Genomic DNA, 22,080 nt, shown 5'->3' with positions numbered 1-22,080 from the left:
AGTAAGGAAGTAAAAGAGAAAACAGAGGGAAAACCCTTCCCCCCACATAGCCTGGATAGTAGGGAGACATTAAACTGGTTCATTAGGAATTCTCAATTGTGGTCCTGTGGTTGGATATAGCCAAGCCATGGCTGCCATATGTTTAGGAATTTGGTTCTTGAGCTTTTCATTAATGTGTCCTTCGCTCTATTCAGAAGTCAGCTTTCATCAGTCAACGGAGGTTATAAGACAAGCCATAGTCTATTGCCATCAGTCAGTCTGAGCAGAATGACAGATTTGCACTAAGAAAGAGGACAGCAAAGAACAATTTATGTGGGCTTCCACTAGGACAGGAAGATCAGTCTACCCATGCACTGATCAGGTATCCAGCCAAGCCACCCTAAGTAATAGATTTAATACATTTTTAGCTGTGGATAGAGCTAGAAATGTTAGAACGTCTATAAGGTGTTTATCGTTGATTACCCATGACTGCCTGGCTGTCAGTGCCCAAAGTGGTAGGTATGTCCTCAGCAGGGAAAATCACTGAAGAAAAAAAAAAAAAAAAAAAAAAAAAAAAAAAAAAACTTACCAGAGGTTCCAAACCCCCCACTCTATTAAAGGGAAGTGCTTATATTGCCACCTGAGTCCTCCCCTTTTTGTTCTGTTGACCACAGGGTAAGGGAAATTTCCCTGATCGTATCGCAGATAAAACTGGAGATATCTGAAGATGGTGGACGATTCAATTAGTAGCCATTTTTCAAAAACAAATATAGTTTCGGAGTAAACTGACCTGACTTAAAAAGGACAAAGACCACAAGAGCATATACGTCTCCATGGTTTCAAACCTGGGTATAATTCACTTCCTGATCATTAAAGAAATATATTTTAGTGCTAGTGAGTTTTTAGACGCAAGGTCACATTGACATTAATATTTTCAGCAAGCTTGGAGACTGCATATTAAGAATATTTAGCCATTGTTAAAGCCAACCCTTGGGACTGAGCAGTCAGGAAAGAGGGAGAAATCAAAGACAAGAAACTAGTGTTTAAATCAGTGACTGGCCCCTCAGCAATGTGGATAGGAAATGGGAGACTCAAGCCTACTGTAAGAGGAAGACGAGAACTTCCTCTTCCATTATCATTACTGAAGGTGGAAAATAGGTCACCACTAAACTAACTGGGACTACCACAAAGGGCTGCAGCTATACAAATGAGTTGGCATAGAGGAACTGTAAGCCTCAAACAAATCTGTATTGCGGGGTACTCGGCATTCAGATACATAGGATTCAAAGGGTGGAACCATAGCACGCTGCGGAAGACATAGGCAAGTGACACTCCTGGAAGCTCTGAATGCATAGGACACTGATAGAGGCTGCATCACTGAAATGGAGGGAGAGTAGTAGACAGGGGAGAGAAGAGTATATCTCTTCTACTGCAGGAATCCTGTATCTGTATTTTTGTTAAACGGAAAGAGTGAATTTTAATATTCCAAACTGTTCAGTTGAAATCTTGTCAGCCTAAGTTTTGCTATTCATTTAACGCTATTCAGGCCAAATTATGTCTGTATCCCCACTGGGAAGATTCGCCTACTCAAATTGTCCTGGTTACCACGGTCTACGGGACAGAAAGATCCAAAATTTTACAGTTGTCACTAGAACAGGAGGAGAGTGGATATCTTCCAATGACAAAACCTGTTCTGGGGACAATTGTCATCTGTGCTAAGGCCAGCAAAGACCATCAATTCAGCACTGCAAGTGAGGGTGCCAAAGGCCTGGACACAAGCCAAATGTCAGAAAGAAGAGGTGATCTCCAACTGCCGAGACAGGGATAAGTTAAGAGATTTTTACTTATACACTAGGCAAAAACAAACCCACTGCAAGGATAGTTTTTCATATTCTCAGAGTTCAGCTTTAAGAGGGAGTTTCTGGGGCAGGGTGTGAAAAGAAATATCTGCAATAGGCACAAAAACAATAAAAACCCTCAATAGTTAACTATGCTATGAAACATCCCAGAGGCAGAAAATAATTTGAAAACAAATTCAGCCTTCACATCTAAGGACTGGTAGGCTGCCCATAGCAGGTGCCATTGCCTCTGTTATGTGCATGTTCTAGATCGTAAATCACCAAGCAGTGAAAAAAGGCAAATAATTACAGTTTATGATCAAGCATTTTGAAAACAAGTAAGAAATAGCTCCCAACATTTGAATCCTGACAGGCTCTATTAAAATGAACAGATTAACCATAGATGAATAAAAGAAACCCATTGGGCTCACGTTTGCCACTGATATTTATGTGACCTGAACAAACAGCAGATCCAACAACTGTAGACGTGAACCTCTGATATAAAATACAGAACCACATTTAAAACACAGAAATTATATAAAAAAAGTACATTGATTATCTATATGTACCAACAAGAATATAATGGGTGGCAGGGCAAGGGCACACAAAAAACATAACACAGATTTATTACTTCAGTGCTAAAATCCAGAAACACAGGACTGAAAGCATCACATCTCACATGTTAAAGATAATAGCATACATAACATAGCTATTTCTATGTATGTAAACAACAATTCAACCCCCATGTTGTCTTGTCAGTATCGCCTATACAGAAAATATCATGCCCATATATGCCTGACATGTTTTGAGACTTGCTCTTCATCAGGAGCACTCTAATGGATCTTCATATGAGAAATGTAAAGATATCTTCATGTGTATTTGATTGGGTGTATGTAGTACAACCAGGGCTTTTTTTCTCAGAGGAAAGGTGGTGGAACTCCCCCACCCAAACCTGGCCACGCCCCCATCAAACCCTAGGACCACCCCTTTAGAGAACAGGAATGCAAGTAAAATTTGGGAGGGGCTTCCGATGACATCATTTCCCGTACATACCATATAAGGGAAATGATGTCATCGGACCCCCGGCTGCCTCTTGCATGATCTGCATGAAACACATGCATAGATATAAAATGACTAATGTACTGACACCAGAAACACATGCATAGATATAAAATGACTAATGTACTGACACCAGAAACACATGCATAGATATAAAATGACTAATGTACTGACACCAGAAACACATGCATAGATATAAAATGAATACCGTACTGACACCAGAAACACACGCATAGATATAAAATCAGTACCGTACTGACACCAGAAACACATGCATAGATATAAAATGACTAATGTACTGACACCAGAAACACATGCATAGATATAAAATCAGTACCGTACTGACACCAGAAACACACGCATAGATATAAAATCAGTACCGTACTGACACCAGAAACACATGCATAGATATAAAATCAGTACCGTACTGACACCAGAAACACACGCATAGATATAAAATCAGTACCGTACTGACACCAGGAACACATGCATAGATATAAAATCATGGCAGGCCGTTTGTAAACGTCCAGCATAGATATAAAATCAGTCTAGCATGCATGTGTACCCTGTCTGGTAGATGTGCCTGCTCCTACAGGCTCCCCTAGGGTTGCCACCTTTTCCTCCAAAAAATACCGTCCATCACTGAATTTATCTTTCCTGTTCCTCATGCACAGGAGGGGCGCTCTCGATCGGCGCCGCTGAGCGCTGAGCAATTGCGTTCTGAAATAGTTTAGGTGGGCTCAGGTGGGTGAGGATAGTTTAGGTGGGCTCAGATAGTTTAGGTGGGCACAGGTGGTTGGGATAGTTTAGGTGGGCACAGGCTGGGGAGAGAGTAAAAATTTAGAGCAATACATGATACTGCAGTCAGTGACAGGGAGCCGAGCGCAGCTTACCTACTCCAAGCTGTACGGCCCCTGCGTCCACGCTGTCACTGCCGTTGATGTCGCCGCGCCGCCCCCGATGTTTACACGCCGGCGGGGGGGGGCGGTGAAGCGTGCATAGTGTCCTCGCCCATCGTCCGCGCCCCCGATGTTTACACGCTGGCGGTAGAGGGGGGGGGGGTGAAGCGTGCATGTCCCCGCTCACCGGCTGTGAGCAGCGGCAGTGACAGGTGCCGGGCACGCGCAAGCATGACATAAACAAGCCGCGTCCGGCACCTGTCACTTTCGCTGCTCTGCATAGCTTGTCAGCTCTGCAGAGGCAGTCGGTGAGCGGGGACAAGAAGAAAAAGGTGGCGGAACGCAGTACCGCCGCGTTCCGGCAGAAAGAAAGCCCTGAGTACAACTATAAATTGTAAGTAATTAGATCTACTATATTTGACCATGTGTTTTGGATTTATTGAATGGTTTATTTTCTTCCAATTTTTTTCTCTCTCATATACAGTGTTTCTGGGTTTTAACACTGATGTAATAAAGCTGTGTTATGCTTTTTTTTTTTAATAAAAAAGAAAAAAAAATTGTTTTTCCTGTTTTCTGGTGCCCTTAAAATCCCTGCCGCCCATTATATTCTTGGTACACAAACACTTTTGGGATGGGCATTAACAGTCTCAAATCACACCATTTCTATTTTTCTACAATGATTATCTTTACCGAGCTTTTCCCTTAAGAACACTAGGAGAATGTTATGCAATTAATGGGACATTCTCCCTTTTTTAACAAAATAACGTAGAGCTCTATAATGTGCAGCAAGCCTGCATTTGAGCTTCTTTTTGTTGCTATGCTGGCTCAAAAGTGGAAGTCTCATTGATGGCAACAAATTATTATTATTATTACTATACAGGTTTTATATAGCGCCAACAGTTTGCTCAGTGCTTTACAATATACAAATCATATTTCTTGTTTCATTTAAAAGATAAACTGTGATTCACTCCAAAAGGTTCAACTAATTCACATTTACTCCACTTTTTATAAACAAGATTCATGCTTTACATTTTTTTTCATGCTAAACATTTTTTTTTTTAACTCCCTAGGGGACCAAGTGCATATAGCACTTATTCCTGTTCAAATCTGTCCCCTTGCTTATAAGCAGCATAGTTAGACAATTTAAACTTGCAACTTACAAATCATCTATGACACGGGTGTCAAACTGGCAGTCCTCCAGCTGTTGCCAGACTACAAGTCCCATGAGGCATTGCAAGACTGACTGTTACAAGCATGACTCCCAAAGGCAGTCATGCTTGTAGTTTCGCAACTGGAGGGCCGCCAATTTGACACCCCTGATCTATGGCTAGCTTAAAGTAACCCTCTAAGAGTAATCACCAAAGGAGCGCAAACATACTTTTTTGAGGCCCCCTGAAGCAGGTGCACTTCTAAACTGAAGTGCCAGTACGCATCCCTGTCTTCTAGCGATCCAGTGCAGACTTCTCCTTATTTGTTGCTGAAATCTCCAAGATGTACTCAGAATGCTGGAGCATAGACTTGAAGCTGGAGGCGAGTCTTGTGTGAGGAGTCACTTGGGTGCAAAAGCTCACCAGGTGCACAAACCAAACTGGAGCTACAGTACATACCCCCATCATCCAACAATCCAATGTGGTCATTTCTTTATTGGTCACTATCGTGCACTTTACACTATGGGACATTACCAATGGCCCACTGCTGGATCGTCTGCTTGGAGCTTGGGATGAGGCTTGTCTGGGGAATCACCTGAGTTTAGAAGCTCCAAGGGTGCACTGAAAAATCTTTTATATTTTTACTGCCATGCCAAGTTCACTTTAAGTTTTTATCCAGCAGAAAATAAAACACTGATCACTAAGCCAATGTGTTAGGTTGGTAAGTGACTGACACCCAAAAGTCAGTCACCCTCAGCAGAGCAATCATCTCACACTGATTGCAATTTCATTCTCAATTTCTAGAAAACCAGCTGCTCCATGAAGTGGTCATCAATTTTCCAGCTCTTGTACCTATTAAACCAATTGGTAGCGTGCAAGATACAATTTTCCACCAGCTGTACTGTCTGTGCCAGACATTCTTCAATCATAGCCCTTTAGCAGTCAAATACTACAACTCCCATCTTACAAACAGTTGAAGAAATCTCAAGGATCAGCATAGTATTAAAAAAAAAAAAAAAACATAAAAACATCTTGTACTTCACAGGTGCATTTCCAATATATTTTTTTCAAGGCAACTATTGTAATACCCTGAAATGTATCTTGATTTAAGTTTTATGTGTTAGATGATAGTTGAAATCAGCCTTGCCTTGGGAGTGGCTGCCTGCTGTACAGGGAAGGGGAGGTACTCAAATAGGCTAGTCAACATTGAAGAGTACAGGGTGTGCTTCTAGTAAAGTAACAGCTTCTATTTCACACTTCCTGAAGAGAATATTACAGTGATTAGGAAACTTCTTTATTCATCACATCAGCAGGTATATATGTCCTTACATGTTTTGTGCTACACTGAGTCTTCTCAAAAAGTTATTTTTCTGCTGTAGTGAATAGGTAAATTAGGGAGTGCAGTATCCCCTTCACCTGAAGTATTGGATTAAAATAAGAAGAACCAGCACTCGGATATATATATATATATATATATATATATATATATATATATATATATATATATATATATATATATATATATATATATATATATATACTGCATGTGAAAATGCGTTTTTATTACAAAATATATGAAAAATATTTTTAAAAATACATTTCAAATATACTGTGTGTCTTTAAAAATATAAATCTACTTTTTTGGAATGCATTTATAAATATATGTTAAAATGACTTTTTTATATGTTAAAAAAAATCTCTTAAATGGAGTCAAAAACTCTTAATAAATCATCAGGTATAATAAACTCTAACAAAGCAGCTGTTTCAAATAAAATGAAATAAATGAATGTTAGAACTATCCTCAAACAGAACTCAGTATTGAAAATAGGTATACAAATTACACCTAAAGAATATATAATATATAAAAAAATTGTAACATAAATAAAAATTTAAATACTAGAAAATAGAATATAAAATATGAAAACTTCCACCAAAGTACACAAATGTGAAAAAAGTTCAGTTCATTTGAATTATTTCAGTATTTCCTTCGGATAATCTCATCCACCATCATAGTGATCTTGCCGTGATTAACACCCCATCAGAATATGCACTCACCAGATACTGTTGATTAACCAGCAGGGGAAAATCAACCTCCTTGATGTTAAATGATTGGATTCAGACCAGGAATACAAAATACCAAGAAGCTCTTTATCTCCAATAGATACAGAGCAATCTGCCTCCAGCTTCATCATCAGAATTGGGTCAGATAAAAAAAGCACATTATATGGGTAAAACTTCAAAGAACATTCCAACTAGCCGTTTAGGTAGCAAGTGACAATCTCACTACACGCCTGTGTGTAAGGAATCCTGCAGCAGCGGTCATGTGATCCCGGCGTGCACGCTGACATCTTGGATGGTCACCCCCTGCCGTGTTTCGTCATTACGACTTCCACTGGGAGTGTTTTACTAGGGGGCGGTGTCAGTGTGCTACACTGTAATCACACTGCTTTGGTTGGCTGTGCTGTGCACAGCCATCCAAAGCAGTGTGCCTGAGTTGACATCCTCGGAAATCACCGGCCGGGACCCGGTGATTGACAACCGCAAAAGGCGGCGTGGATAGGGCGTACGCGCTCCCCCTACATGGAGCTGAAAAATCACGTATATATATATATATATGTGATTTTGCACACCCGTGCCGCCCTGTAGCAGTATTTCTGCTATAGGGCGGTCCGGAAGCGGTTAAGGGGGGCAGAACCAAAACAGGCAAACCCAAACAACAACAGAGCATTCTGAGCAGACCTGACTTATCAATCACAGCACTGTGTTAAGCAGAATACCGCATTGAATTTAACGGACAGCCTCTCTGATAAGCAGAGAAACCCAGCTATGCTTAACCCAACTATACACATCCTAGCACCTAACTAGGAGGGTGCTACAGGTACAAAACGTCTGTGTACAGCAGCCATGTGCATGATTATGTTGTTCTTGTTTTATCTACCTAGGACTTTTCGACAACACTCTTATGATGTCACATGTAAACATCTTTTGGCCACATAAAAACGCTATTTGAACAACTCCTAACAAATGCTGCAAAAATGTGCAATGCTGCTCTAAATAGCGCTGCAATAATGGCAAACCGCATCATGCAAAGCTTGTTGCTCAAAAAGGAACAGGAGCTTCTTTTGGCCGACAAGGTTTGCGTGGTTTAACGCACAACAATCATGGCAGCATCCCACTATGTTTTGGTGCCATTGAAAATGAATGTAACCAGAACAGGTGTGATGCGATTTGACATTTGTGCAGAGTTGTTTGGGAATCGTGGCATAATCACGGCGATTCTGTGTGAACAGGGCCTCAACAAAAACAATGTGTGTATTGAAAGCTTTAGAATATAGAGGTCAGGGAGAAGTTAGGTCAGTGACATTGAGTAAAGGTTCTATTAAGAAAAGCTGTCACTTTCAGAGGAATGGAGAATTAAAGTAATGCCAGCTTTTTAACTTTCTCTTCCTCATTCCTCTATTAAATATAAAGATTTATAAAACAGCCACTAGCTACACTGTCTCCTTCTACACCGTGTATCGCTGTAAGAAGCAGGTAGCTGAGCCTGCATTTGTAATGAGCAAATATAACTACTACTGTGTATATACTTTATATGATTAGAAATTATGTTTAGAAGGAATTGTTTTAAATGAACATTTATTGATATTTATCAATAATATTATCTATATAAAACGGATCTATTTTAGATAAGCACTGATAAAACTATACATTTTCTTTAAGTACTGAAAAACTCCGCCATGGCTATGCATCTAATAGAGCTGCTGGAAGGTAGCAGACTTTCAGCTGTGTAGTTCTCCTTCCATTTTGATTAGAATGTCAATATTTGTTTCACTTCTCCTATTACAAGTCCTATAAAGTTTAATCTCATCTTCTGTCTTTCAGTGAAGCCAGATTCAGACATCTACCTGAACTGTGTATAGAAAAACACAGGAAAAGCACAGGAAAAGGCAGAATTGGAAATCTTTATTATCAGCACAGCCAGTAAACCAATGTAATCTCCAAGGTAGCAGTATGAGGTCTAGGTTCCCACCTAAGTGTTTTCCGGTGCATTTTGCAGAAACGCACTACAGAACATTTAACATGATTTCCTATGGCACAGGTTCACATTTCCGCGTTTTCAGCTGATGCATTTTTTGGAAAGGGTCAGGGACTTTTTTTAAAACACAAAAAGTTGCATTTTGGTTCAACGGGCTTCAATGGAGAAGCTGCAGAAATGCATGTATTGCATTTTGGATATATGTTTTAATCTGACCAGCAATAAATTGGCAAAACACCCACAAAACTCATCACAAACACGCAAATGAATTTGCAAAAAATGCAAAAAACACAACAAAAAGCACTGCAGAAATGGATCAAAAGCAAACTACATAGGTGTGAACCTATCCTAAAGTGTATTTCCATGTTTGTAGCCACATTGGGAGCCTACTTTATATTTGTTACAGTACAGTAAACTTGTTGCAACTAATGCTATTCAGAAGAAACAGCTGTTTGTCCATGAATGTGAATGGGAGTGATTTTCTAATCATCAATCAGCTGCTGCACCTGCAGTGATCTAATGAGGAAATAGTATGCTCTGAATTCCTGTACATGCGATTTCCCACTGGGAGTCTCTCATCAAAAATGATATTTTTTTGTTGCAGGGGATGCCTAAAATCTGAAGTCTATGTGTGCATGGACACATAGAATAACATGGAGGGGCATTTAGAAGCTGTTAAATTAAAAAAATATAATGCCTGACGCCCCTAAAAGTGGCTGCAAAAACGCCCTGTGTGCATGAGGCTTAAATAACAGAAAAGTATGCCTGACTATAGTCCTGTTAGCAAACGGTATATTTTTTTCAGAAACACACTGAAAGACAACACTGCTGCCATTTAATAAACGAATCTTAGCTTGCTATTTTCCCATCATGTAGAATTTAAACGACTTGTTGTCAGTAAAGCATATTATACCGCATGCCTAAATGAAAGTAATCTGTAAATACAATCAACAGAAACAAAATAAATTACTGAATCGAGGGGCACAAATCAGAATCAAACAAAGAAAACAAGAACACGCACTTATTGTGCCAACTACAATAGTTAAGAGCTTATTGACACACAATTCAATTAACTTGTAAAGGAACTTACCATTCTTGCTGACATCTAGTTCCCTGAGATTAATGAGATTTGCTATAGATGCTGGCAATATTGTTAGGTCATTGTCTGGCAAACTCAACTTGTGCAGAGACTGGCAGTTGAATAGTTGCTATTGAGAAAAAATAAAAATAGGAGAGAAAAAAATGTCAGTTTCCATTTTCTACTTCACAGCTGATGGTGGGAAAACACAGGACAATACAATTCGCAATGAAACAATGGGTTGTAGTATTTCAGTTGTTACAGCTAAACAAATTCATAGGAAAAGGGGTGCCTGGTCAAAATTGGAACATCTCAACATTTTTTCCTTTTCATTAAACACCCAGAATTACATTCACAATTCATTTCACTGACCCAGGATCACTTCTACTATTTGCTTTAGGCCTCTTGCACACTGGACAGTTTTAACACTGCTGTTAGGGGCATCTGCTGGTTTTTCTCAGTTTCTGAATCTAAATGCCTCTGTATGTTAGCCTATGTGTCCATGCACACAAACATTCAGGAGGAGTTTAGAGGCAGAAAAAAAACAAAAACACTGTGAGGGCATCTAGGAGCAACGGTGTTATGGCAGAAAAACCGCTTGATGCGTGTAAATGCATCTAAACGTGCATTAACGCTAGGTGTGTTTAGCAATGGGGTGTTCATTTCAATGGCCAGGATAAATTATTATAGCCAATTTAATTAATGCATAGGCTCATGATGTGTCTAAACGTGTTACATGCATTTACAAGCGTTTTTTTTTTCTGCCAAACTATCACTGCCATAAGGAAAGGTGACTAAGAGAGATGGCCAAACATTCAGTGTGCATGAGGCCTTAATCAATTGTAAAGCGGAACTTCACTCTTTCAATCAACATGGATTATTTTTGATCCTTATGCTGCTAGCCATAGTAAATGGATAGGAAAGTATATCATATTTACTTATTTTAAACTTTCTTTTTATATTTCTTCATTTACTTCCTAGTTTCCATGCCTAGGCAAATGTCATAAATCCCAGCAGTCTTCAGGAGGGGAGAGAGGGTTCTCAGCTCAGCCAATAACTGAGCAAAGGGCAGATGGATTCCAGAAAGTAAACGCTACATGAGTCATCTGCCACTGCCAGAAATGCCAGGAGTTGTTTTCAAAATTTTTTTCTCAGCAAAATAAAGCATGGAGACATGGATGGATGAGGGAGTTTGCTCTGAATGTTAACAGTGAAATATATTTTTTGGTTTGTGGTGCGCAGATGCAGTGCAGTTCCACTTTAACAATAGTATATGCCAGGATCATCCAATATGACAGAACATATTATAATTGGGTCTTTATGAATGAACATGTGGAAATAAGGGAAAACAATTATATAATGGGCCACAGTGTAGCCAAGATTTGGGTGTCTATGGTAATCAAGAGAAGTGAATGTTGTCTACGGCATTCATTCAGGTTTACCCTTCTTTCAAATGCAAGTTGCACTAGAAACATGAAAGGAATCATGAATAATAAACAAAACAATGTTATTCTGGACATCATGATCAGTTTCTGACACTTTCATGCATGAGGTCACAGAATGTATGTTCAAACGAGGCATATTATTGTCCAGAAGAGTTATACAGATACTCCAGCAAGGAAAATTAAGAGAGAAGTATGGGGCGTTATTTCGTGACCTTTCCCCAGCATGGACTGGCTCTGTGATGTCAGCCGATGGCTGAAAATGGGTCACAGGAGTGCATAATGAACTGCCCTCATGTGATCCACAGGGGAAGTACAGCCAAATGAGCTCTGTGATGTCAGCCGATGGCTGAAAATGGGTCACAGGCCTGCAGAATGAACTGCACTCCTTTGATCCACAGGGGAAGTACAGCCAAATGATCTTTGGCTGTACTTCTCCCTTCATAATTAGAATGGCAGTAAATCTCATCAGAAAGTCTACTATACTGTAACATTTATCTGTACCCAAGAACAAAAATTGATAGTACGGCGACTTACAGGTCCCTAGATGTGGTGGCTGCATTTTGTTTTGTTTTTTTACACCTGGTAATACTGCCATTGACCTGCCATCCTATCCTGTAATGACAACTGTATTGGGCAGTGTTGTCAAACTAGGACAAGGAGTGCATTAGGACTACATAACACTGTGATATGCCTACATAACACTTCCTTCTGTTCTCCATAAGGGGGGGGGGGGGGAGAGGTGGTTTTGTAAACCACAAAGATAGCAGGGAACAATACAAACAGATAGCAGTCCAAGCACAGAGAGTACAGGAAGTCATCTCTCACAAGATTTCTGCCTGGATAAACTAAAACATTTTTTGGCACCAGTTGAACAGATGCAAAGAATGCTTAACAGACCAAAAGGGAGAAAAGGGAAATTTGAGAAAACCATGGCAAGGCTCATTTTCAGTGCTCTGAACACCATACAACCAAACAGACAGTATTAAACGAGAAATACGTTTTTGTTTTTTTTTAAAACATACATACTCATCAGTGTGATGCTAACAGGTGTCTCCCGCCAGCTCTAAGACAGAGAAATGAGTGATCGCATGAATGCTGATTACTGAGCTCACTCAGAGTGGAGAGCTGTGGCCATCAGTCGCCAGTCTCTGCTCTGCCCCTCCATCACTGACGGAAGAGGGGGAAGGAGTAGCTGGCTCTGGATCTCAGCCACGTGTTGAAATGCAGAGTCAGCTGTCAGACCCAGTTCACATATGTGGAAATTGGATGCGTTTTGAACAGCATCCGATTCGCATAACCAGAATCCTTTTCTACGGAGCCATTCACATGTATGTTTTTAGGCTGCAGTGAGATTTCTAAAAGAATCCTGTGCCATTTTCAGTCAGGTTCAGGTGCGACTTGCAATGTCATATACTTTACCAATTTGCATTAGAATGGCACCTGAACTGGTGAACAAAATAGCACCAGACACTTTTACAAATCGCGCTGCAAACCGAACCCACACATATATGAACCCAGGCTCAATCAGGTAGCCAGGGGGATCTTGATAATATTGTCAGGATCCTACCAGATCCTGAAGTGGGTCTGCCACGTCAGCTGATTGCAGGTAATAGATGAAAAGCAAACGTAAGTGCACTCCTGCCAGCTTTTTTGGCCATACTTCTCTTCTATATATAGTGAGGTAGTCTAAACCCTTACAATTATAGATGATGTGGATGAAAATCAAAAACCTGTAGGTCAGGGACATGTGCCCCCTGCCAAAAGCTGGCAATACATACACTAGATTTAAGGCCTCATGCACACTGGGAATCAAAAATACTGATTTTAAGGGCAAATGACTTTTTCTATTTTGCCTCTAAATGCCCCTTCAAGTTTGCTGATGTGTCAATGTACTGTACATATAGGAAAAATGGTCAGCGTGCCTAATCGCATCCAAAGGCTAGTCGTGTTTAGTATGTGATTTCAATGGCCAGAATAAATGAATATTCTGGCCAATAGAATAAATAAATGCCCAAAAGCTTGACTCACCTAAACGTGTTTGCAAATGTAGCTTTAAATGTGTTTATGCTGCTTTTCTCTTGCCAGGAGAAAAGGCGTTCAGAAGAGCTGAGCAAACGTCCAATGTGCATGGGGCCTTAGCATGAACTGACTACAATTACTCTGAAAGCAACATTACAGTAATAAAGCAAAATGTGCACTACCTAAATTAAAAAATAAAATACCTATATATCCAATGTATATGCATTTAATTAATTGTCAAAGAAATGTAAGCTAAAGTCACCAGAAGTCACCAGTGCAGCTAAGGGCACACTTCTATGATTCAATTATCTGGCTGCTATATTTACTCAGGCAGCAATTTCATAAATGGTAATTGGCATTTCTAAGTTTAGATGAAATGCTATATGTTTGCATTAACCTGGTCCAGCAATGTTGTTTCAGTAATTTGTTTAAGGCAGAGGGTATCAGAAGGTATTGACTAGAATAGGCTCTAATCTAGAATACATGGGAGGATTTCTGTGTCAGGACACAATATTATTGGAAGCACAGCCTCCTCTCTAATGAAAATAACTGCATCACAGAGCACAATGAGCCTCTGGACTGCAGCAATCAAGACAAACCTACACCAACATGGAATCATCGCCAACATTAGGAAGAAATGAATGTGTTATACTGCACTGTATGTCTATACCAGTTCTATAAATCACATTATGTTCCATGTCACAGCTTTCATCAATAAACTCTCCGTGTTCTCAGAATGTGTTATTATTCTTGTACTCATTGTGACTATCCAAGAAGGAACATTTTGTAACATTACAGAAACATTGTGCACAAAAGGAATTAGAGTGGGAAGTAGAAACAAGCTGACATGTACAAGTATATTTTGCTGGTAAATATTGCATATTAGTATATCTTAGTTTTGCATTTTGAGGTCCTTTTATAGAGGCTGAAAATATTACTGATTTGAAGAAATAGCATGTAAATGCACATAAATTGCCTGGATGTACTCAATGAAAAAGTACTTGTATTCATCATAATTACACTCGTCATGCAACAATGCAAAATTGAGGCCTTCACATCAGTTTATTTTTTCTACACTAAGGCAGCCCATACACAATGCGTTTTTTTTTTTTGTTTTTTTTTTACCCAGCTGGTTGAATGAAAGAAAATGCCTTTGTCCCCCCCCACACACACACACACACACACAGACATTGATGTGGATTAGGGAATCCCTCCCACTGAGCAATTGTATTCAGGCAGTGGGCAGCCTTCCCCGCCATCAGAATACAATGATCAGTGTTTTGCCAGCAATGGTTGTTTAGGAGAAACCCAACAAGCTGGTTGTACACAAATCAATCGGTAGACTGACTTATGTACAACCAGTCTTCCCATACATGGATCGAAATTAAGCCAGTCCCTGTCAAACCAGGCAAATGTTCCACGTATGGCCAGAGCTCCATCCAAAAGGGGAAGTTTCACTTTAAACTCTTTGCACCGACCGAATGCAAATGTGCGGCCTCTCAGCATCTGGGCCTAGACGCCGAGTGGCCGCACATTTGCATTCTATTAAAAAAAAAAACCATGCTGAGAGCACGCGCCCTGCTTGTTCTTAGCACAAATGTCCGGTACTCACGGAAAGGTCCCGATCTCCTCTTTCGATCAGGACCTTTCCCGATCATGTGACCGCTGTGATGGCGTGTCACAGCCGTCACATGACCCTAAACCCCTCCCCCGGCTTCTGAAACCCTTAAAGGGCCAGGAGGAATGATCCTCTTCCCATGGAGAATTGGCACCTTTGGGTAGTGGAGGGGATGGTGGGGGAGCAGGCCCCTGATTATGATAGGTACCTGCTCTCACTTCCACTCCGAATGCCTAGACGATTGGAAGCTGAAGTTGTCCTCCCTCCCTGCAGCCTTCTAGGACACATAACAGGCCTCAGAAAACTACGGGACCATTAACAATGCACAGCGCTATTCACACATGCACAGTGGGCAGTCAAAGTTGGATGCCCACCCTTAAGATGGCAGGGCCAGAAGAGAGGACGGCAATTGAATCTGGCTGGTGTGAACACACCACTGGATGGTAGGATAGGCAAGTGCCTGTTTTTTTAACAGTCAGCAGCTACAGTTTTTGTATGCTCCATTCACCAGGCTGATCTCCGCACATGACCAACTAATAAATTTTAAATTTCTACACTGCATTTATATGACTCCAGCAAAAATAGCTAAGATTTTTGGATCAGCTTTCTCCTCCTGCTGGCATAGTCCTGCGGATGGGGTTGATTTCATGCACATATTTTGGGATTGTCCAGCCATACAGGGGTTTTGGTCTGAGATCCTCTGGTGCATTCAAGCTGTGACCACGATACCGTTATGCCCATACGCAAAACATTCCCTCTTAAGTTTGGTAGATGATTTAGCCCCCACTAAAGCTATACGCACACTGCTTACCGTATATACTCGAGTATAAGCCGAGTTTTTCAGCACATTTTTTGTGCTGAAAAACGGCCCCCTCGGCTTATACTCGAGTCAACGTCTGCAGATGGATCAATCCTCGCCGGTGATTGGCCGCCAGAACTGTAGCTCAGGAGAGGCACACAGGCGCCCAACCTTACTTTTCTATCATGCTAGAAAACTGACTGTTCACTCTTGTAAAAAAACAAATACTCCAACTATAGCAGCCTGAAAGTCCCATATAAACAAGGCCTTACCCTTCTATAAAGCTACATACCTTAATAGAGGTGCACTTCTCAAATGTGATAAGGTTTGGATTGAGTCACATTCTAACAAGCTTTTTCTAACTGGGGTCTCTAGCTTTGATTTTCTGTCAAGATACTTATACAGAATTTGTTTGTTGCACTGCTTTGACTTAGAATGCCATTTTGTATCTGTAATTGGGTGTGGATTGTTCTCTTGACGTAACTCTGTACAGTTAGATGCTTTTGTATTATTGTCTTGACTATCCATTCTACGGGTCCCTATTGGGAGATCTACAGGCAGTTTTTTGTTTTGCTCGTTATATTGGTTGCTTTTTTTTTGTTCCCTTTTTGTCAGATGTTTTACTTATGCTGCTTGCCACTGCTCATTGACTCTGCAGCTGTACTTTACCATTTTTGTATGATGTATTTTGTGCACAATTTCAATAAAAAGAAGTTTCCAAAAAAAAAAAACCAACACCACAGAAATGGTACAGTTAGCTCTGATGAAGAAGGGACCCCCTTCGAAACGCGTCAGCCGTACTCTGAGACTCTACCCCTATGATGGGTTCCTTTGAGGACTTACATGCTTGATTTACTTCGTTGTTTGTATTATTCTGAATTTAATAAAATTTTGGTTTGCTGAGGTAATACGCAAGGTTGGTGCGCTTTTTGTTTCACTTTGCAGTACAGAAATGGTACAGCTAGTACCAGTTAAAATGTTGATACTAGCTATACACATTGCATCATACGGTGTACAGTGCATTAAGGTCAAACAAAATAGCCAATATCTGTAACAAGTCTATGGACCCTCCTGTTTTCAGATTCCATGAAAACCACCCATGACAATGAAATGATTTTGCTGATGGGCTTAGGAGTCTAATAATGAAGTTTCCTGCAATCAGTCCTAAATGTAGACGGCATGCAGGACAACTTCACATCACAAGCCGTAGGCCATTCTCCTTCACAACTCTGTAGAAGGACAATGTAAGAACTGTGTCATAAACTTGGCAATTAGGAACTATAAAGATGTACAGCATGCAGGTAAATAGCATACGCAGGTTTCATTATCAATATACAGAGTTGGACCAATAAAAGCAAATTCATCATTTTGCTTTCTAATTTTTTAATCAAGTTCAAAAGAATGGTAAAACCAAATACATTAGCAACAACATTGTATGTCAGATAATGCATGTATAAGTGTTATTCCCTAAGCAGAACAAGACAGTAAACACCGGATGACCTTGTGTTTTTCCATATCCTCCTTTGACATTTACGAGACTTGTTTCTTCTGGATCACTTCATGTCCACCATAAAACTGCCTTTCATTGTTTAATGTTGGACGGTTATGAGACTATTTGACACTCCCAAAATGACACCACAGTGACAAGGGAGACATGGTGCACAATTAGCTCTTACCAAATTACAATACATTACATGTATGTTTACTTTTCCTACATTCAGCTCCTATGAGGTCAAAGATTCCCGAGGAATTGCTAAAAATCAGAAATCAAACAGATAGGGTCCAACTCATAAAATGGTGGGATGCAATATCTGCCCAGGATTTATGCACTTTCACTGTTGCCATGTGCTGTGTCCCAGAGCTCTGACCCAAGGAGGGGTGTAACCTTGACCTGACCTTCTGTTACTTCCCATTGGAACAATGGAATTTCTATAAAAGCTCCTCTGCATCTGCAGTAATAGAAAAGCCAAAAACATTTATGACCATCCATAACTGCAAGATCATTTTGATTGATAGATGTTAGAGATTCAAAGCTCTCATGTCAGTATACATTTATAAGAAGAAAAGAATCCACATTAATGTGTGAGAAAATGTTAATAAACCATAAAGTCAAACCTAACTGTACTGTACATATTTTGTCAGCTTTTATATTTCATATTTATCCATTTGTTTATTAAAGTTTTCCACCCCTCTCTGCCAATCCCTCCACTGGCTTTGGCTCACCCAATTAATTAAATAAATTTCCCAGCAACATCGCTAACCTTATCTCAAAATACCAACCAAATTGTTCTCTTCGTTCCTCCCAAGACCTCCTGCTCTCTAGCTCCTTTGTCACCTCCTCCCATGCTCGCCTCCAGGACTTTTCCAGAGCTGCTCCCATCCTCTGGAACTCCCTTCCCCAATCTGTCTGACTATTCCTACTCTGTCTACTTTTAGACGATCCCTGAAAACTCATCTGCACAGAGAGACACATACTGTCCCCACCTAACAACTGTACATGTATTTTCTCCATCTGCCCACCCCACCACAGTTATTACCTTTTGTATCTCTTGACCCTCCCTCTTAAATTGTAAACTCTAAAGAGCAGGGCCTTCTGATCCCTCCTGTAATAACTGGATTGTAATTGTACTGTCTGCCCTTAGGTTGTAAAGTGCTGAGTATACTATTGGCGCTATATAAATCCTGCATAATAATAATAATAATAATAATGTGATACTAAACACACACTGTTTAATTTATATTGCCCCTTCTATTTCTGTAGTTTATGATAGCACTGTAATTATTTTAATAATAAAAAAAATCATTTAAGCACATTTTCCTAATCGATATATAGCTGTCACATGACCCTGCTCTTTCCTAGTCTGTCTGCAGGGAAACATAAGCAAGAGGAGCTTCTAGTCTTCTACTGCTAGTCACATGTTCAAAATAAAAAAAAAAGCCTTTCGAATACTGAGTAAAAATAAATAATTATCAATAGACGATTTTAAATTGTCATACAAATATATATTTGAAATCAAATCTTTATTATTTTTTGGCAATAACATGGTGTGGTCGGATCTCTGCCAGTCACAGGCTGTTTAACGCCCCTCCAGTCTGTGTCTTGGAACAGGGAGGTGAAGCCTCCATCAATCTACATGAAATACCCCACCCCCTTTGTGTTAGCTGGTTAGTGGGCATGGCAGAGGAGGGAGGGAGTGGACTGCCATTTACCACTGTGTATACGCTCACATATGTGATTCTATAGTCACAGGGGCTGCTCAGATGTGATAGGGAGGAAATGCTCAGCATAGAAACTCACTGAAACCTGAGTATGTGCAGAGTTGCCAACACTGCAGAACACAGAAAACGAATTTCATATGACTGAGTGAGTATGAACAGCATGTAGTATAGCATTTTTTTTTATTGCTGGTTGAGTGACACTTTAACCGTTGCAGTACACCAAGAGGACCGAACCCAAGATGTGGCAATTACAAAGCCGCAATTCTACAATGTAAACCACAACGACACTTAGGTTAAGTTCACTGCTTCTTCAAGCATTTTTGGAGGGGTTTTTTTAATGCACATTTAAACTTTTTTTTTTTTTTAGGTATTTGCAGATTTGAGCATTTTTGTTTTATCCAAAGGAAAGCTAGTTCCTAGAAGGAGAGGTAAGAAATTTTCAGGCTTTTTTCAAATGCTCCCATTGAAATCTACAGGGAAGAAAAAACATGACAGTGCCCTACAGAAGCCCATGTACTTTTTCAAGCTTGCAAACCATGCAAAAAGTACAGGTGCAATTTTGTTCAGTTAAAGTGTGCTGGGTTTACCGTTTTAACATATGGCACATTAATGCACTAAACTGGACTGTAGAAGTGTGAAGGGGGCATACTGATCACAAAAGAAAATTCAGATACGCATTTCAGAGAACCAGAGGAGTAGTTAAAGTGCTTCAAATTTTCTGTCAGTTCTCTGGGAATCCTTTGTCCTGTAATAAATAATTATCTGTAAAACAAAGACAGTATACAACAGAACATCCGTTGAATGATGCCCCCCCTTATGTGGCATAAATTTTACTATAAATCGCATATACAGTTAGGCCCATATATATTTGGACACAGGCACAATTTTTGTATTTACCAAAACATATTCAAGCTATAGTTATATAATGGATATGGGCTGAAAGTGCACACTCTCAGGTTTAATTTGAGGTTATGTACATCCAAATTGGAGGAAGGGTTTAGGAATTGCAGCTCTTAAGAGTAGCCATCCCCCCTTTTTCAAGGGACCAAAAGTAATTGGACAATTGCATAAAAAGCTGTTTCATGGCCAGGTGTAGGCACCTCTATCTTTATTTCTTCATCAATTAAGCAGGTAAAAAGGTCTGGAGTTGATTCTAAGTGTGGTATTTGCATTTGGAATCTAATGCTGTAAACCGAAAAAAAAGCTATCCATGCAAGTGAAACAGGTCATTGTAAGGATTCAAAAACAAAATAAATCCATCAGAGAGATAGCAGGAACATTAGGAGTGGCCAAATCAAATGTTTGGTACATTCTGAGGAAAGAAGAATGCACTGGTCAGCTCAGCAACATAAAAAAGGCATGGATGTCCACGGAAGACAACAGTGGTGGATGATCGCAGGATCCTCTCTATGGTAAAGAAAAACCCATTCACAACATCCAGACAAGTGAAGAACACTCTCCAGGAGGTGGGCGTACCATTGTCAAAGTCTAAAATCAAGAGAAGACTTCACAAGGACAAATACAGAGGGTTCCCCACAAGGTGCATACCATTCATAAATCTGAAGAATAGAAAAGCCAGATTATACTTTGCCAAAAAACATCTGATAAAGCCAGACCAGCTCTGGAAAAGCATTCTTTGGACGGATGGAACTAGGATTAATCTGTTCCAGAATAACAGGAAGAAAAAAAAGTGCTGGGAAGGCTTGGAACAGCTCATAATCCAAAGCACACAACGTCATCTGTAAAACACGGTGGAGGCAGTGTGATGGCGTGTTTATTGATGATGTGACAGAAGCAGCCGAATGAATTCTGCAGTGTTTAGAGATATACTGTCAGCCCAGATTCAGGCAAATGCAGCAAAGTTGATTGGACGGTGCTTCACAGTACAGGTGAACAATGATCCAAAACACACTTCAAAAGAAACCCAGGAGCTTTAGAAGGAAAAGAAGTGAAATATTCTGCAATGGTTGAGTCAATCATCTGATCTCAACCCAACTGAGCATGCATTTTACTTGCTGAAGGCAAAACTAAAGGCAGAAACAACCACAAACAAAGAACAACTGAAGACAGCTGTAGTTAGAGCCTGGCAAAGCATCAGAAAGGAGGAAACAGTCTTTGGTACTGTCCATGGGTTCCAGACTTCAGGTAGTCATTGCCAGTAAAGGATTCTCAACAAAATATTAAAAATGAAAATTTTATTTATGGCTATATTCATTTGTCCAATTACTTTTGAGTCCTTGAAAATGGAGGGACTATGTATAAAAATGGTTGCAGTTCCTAAAATCTGTGCTTGATATTTATGTTCAACCCCTTGGATTAAAGCTGAAAGTCTGCACTTCAAATTCATTTGGATTGTCTTTTTTTACTTTATTCTGGTGGCACACAGAGCCAAAAGTGTGAAAATTGTGTCCAAATATATATGGACCTAACTGTAAATACATTTTTCCACCCTCATTTTTATATGTGGCCACAGGACTGCATAGCTCTATTCCGTCCATGTGATGTGCAGGGCCAAAAGCGAGGCTGAAGTCCATAAAGCACTAATATCACTCAATGGCATCGCTGGAGTTCCCTCTCACTGGCAATATATCACACAGAGAAGATGAAGCTTTGCTGTCACATGTCTGCATAGAAATACAAGGGGAAAAAGATAAACTACAATTTATGCTAAACTTTATTCAGAGCATTGAGGACCAGTGGGGAGGCAGCATTTAAAAGGTGGGGTGTTGTTCACAGCAAAAATAAACACCACTCCAGGCAAGGTTACAGGGTATAGTCCATCACATTTCCAAGGTGGCAGCTCAGTTTGCAACTGGGCAATGTAAATAAACAAATCTGGACACTCTGATGTATCACCTTTGATGTAGAAAATTCTTTTAAAAATCTGACAGATACACAGACACATTTCATGCTAATTTACCACTTGGGCATAACTGGAGTAAT

General features: G+C 40.0%; 1 protein-coding gene across 3 annotated transcripts in view; it reads right to left on the bottom strand.

Annotated features, from left to right (window-relative positions):
- The window catches only part of ERBIN (erbb2 interacting protein), a 349,377-nt gene that overhangs the window by 97,058 nt on the left and 230,239 nt on the right, over positions 1-22,080 (bottom strand). For all 3 annotated transcript variants that reach the window (XM_089653472.1, XM_089653471.1, XM_089653473.1), the window contains one exon: positions 10,050-10,167. In XM_089653472.1, coding sequence (XP_089509598.1) covers positions 10,050-10,167 — 118 coding nt within the window. The remainder of the gene's footprint in view (positions 1-10,049; positions 10,168-22,080) is intronic.

Source organism: Staurois parvus, unplaced genomic scaffold (genome assembly GCF_062004578.1).
Source record: "Staurois parvus isolate SC_StPar_1 unplaced genomic scaffold, SC_StPar_1.0 ptg000714l, whole genome shotgun sequence".
NCBI classification, from domain to species: domain Eukaryota; kingdom Metazoa; phylum Chordata; class Amphibia; order Anura; family Ranidae; genus Staurois; species Staurois parvus.
This window is presented reverse-complemented; position numbering and strand designations above follow the sequence as displayed.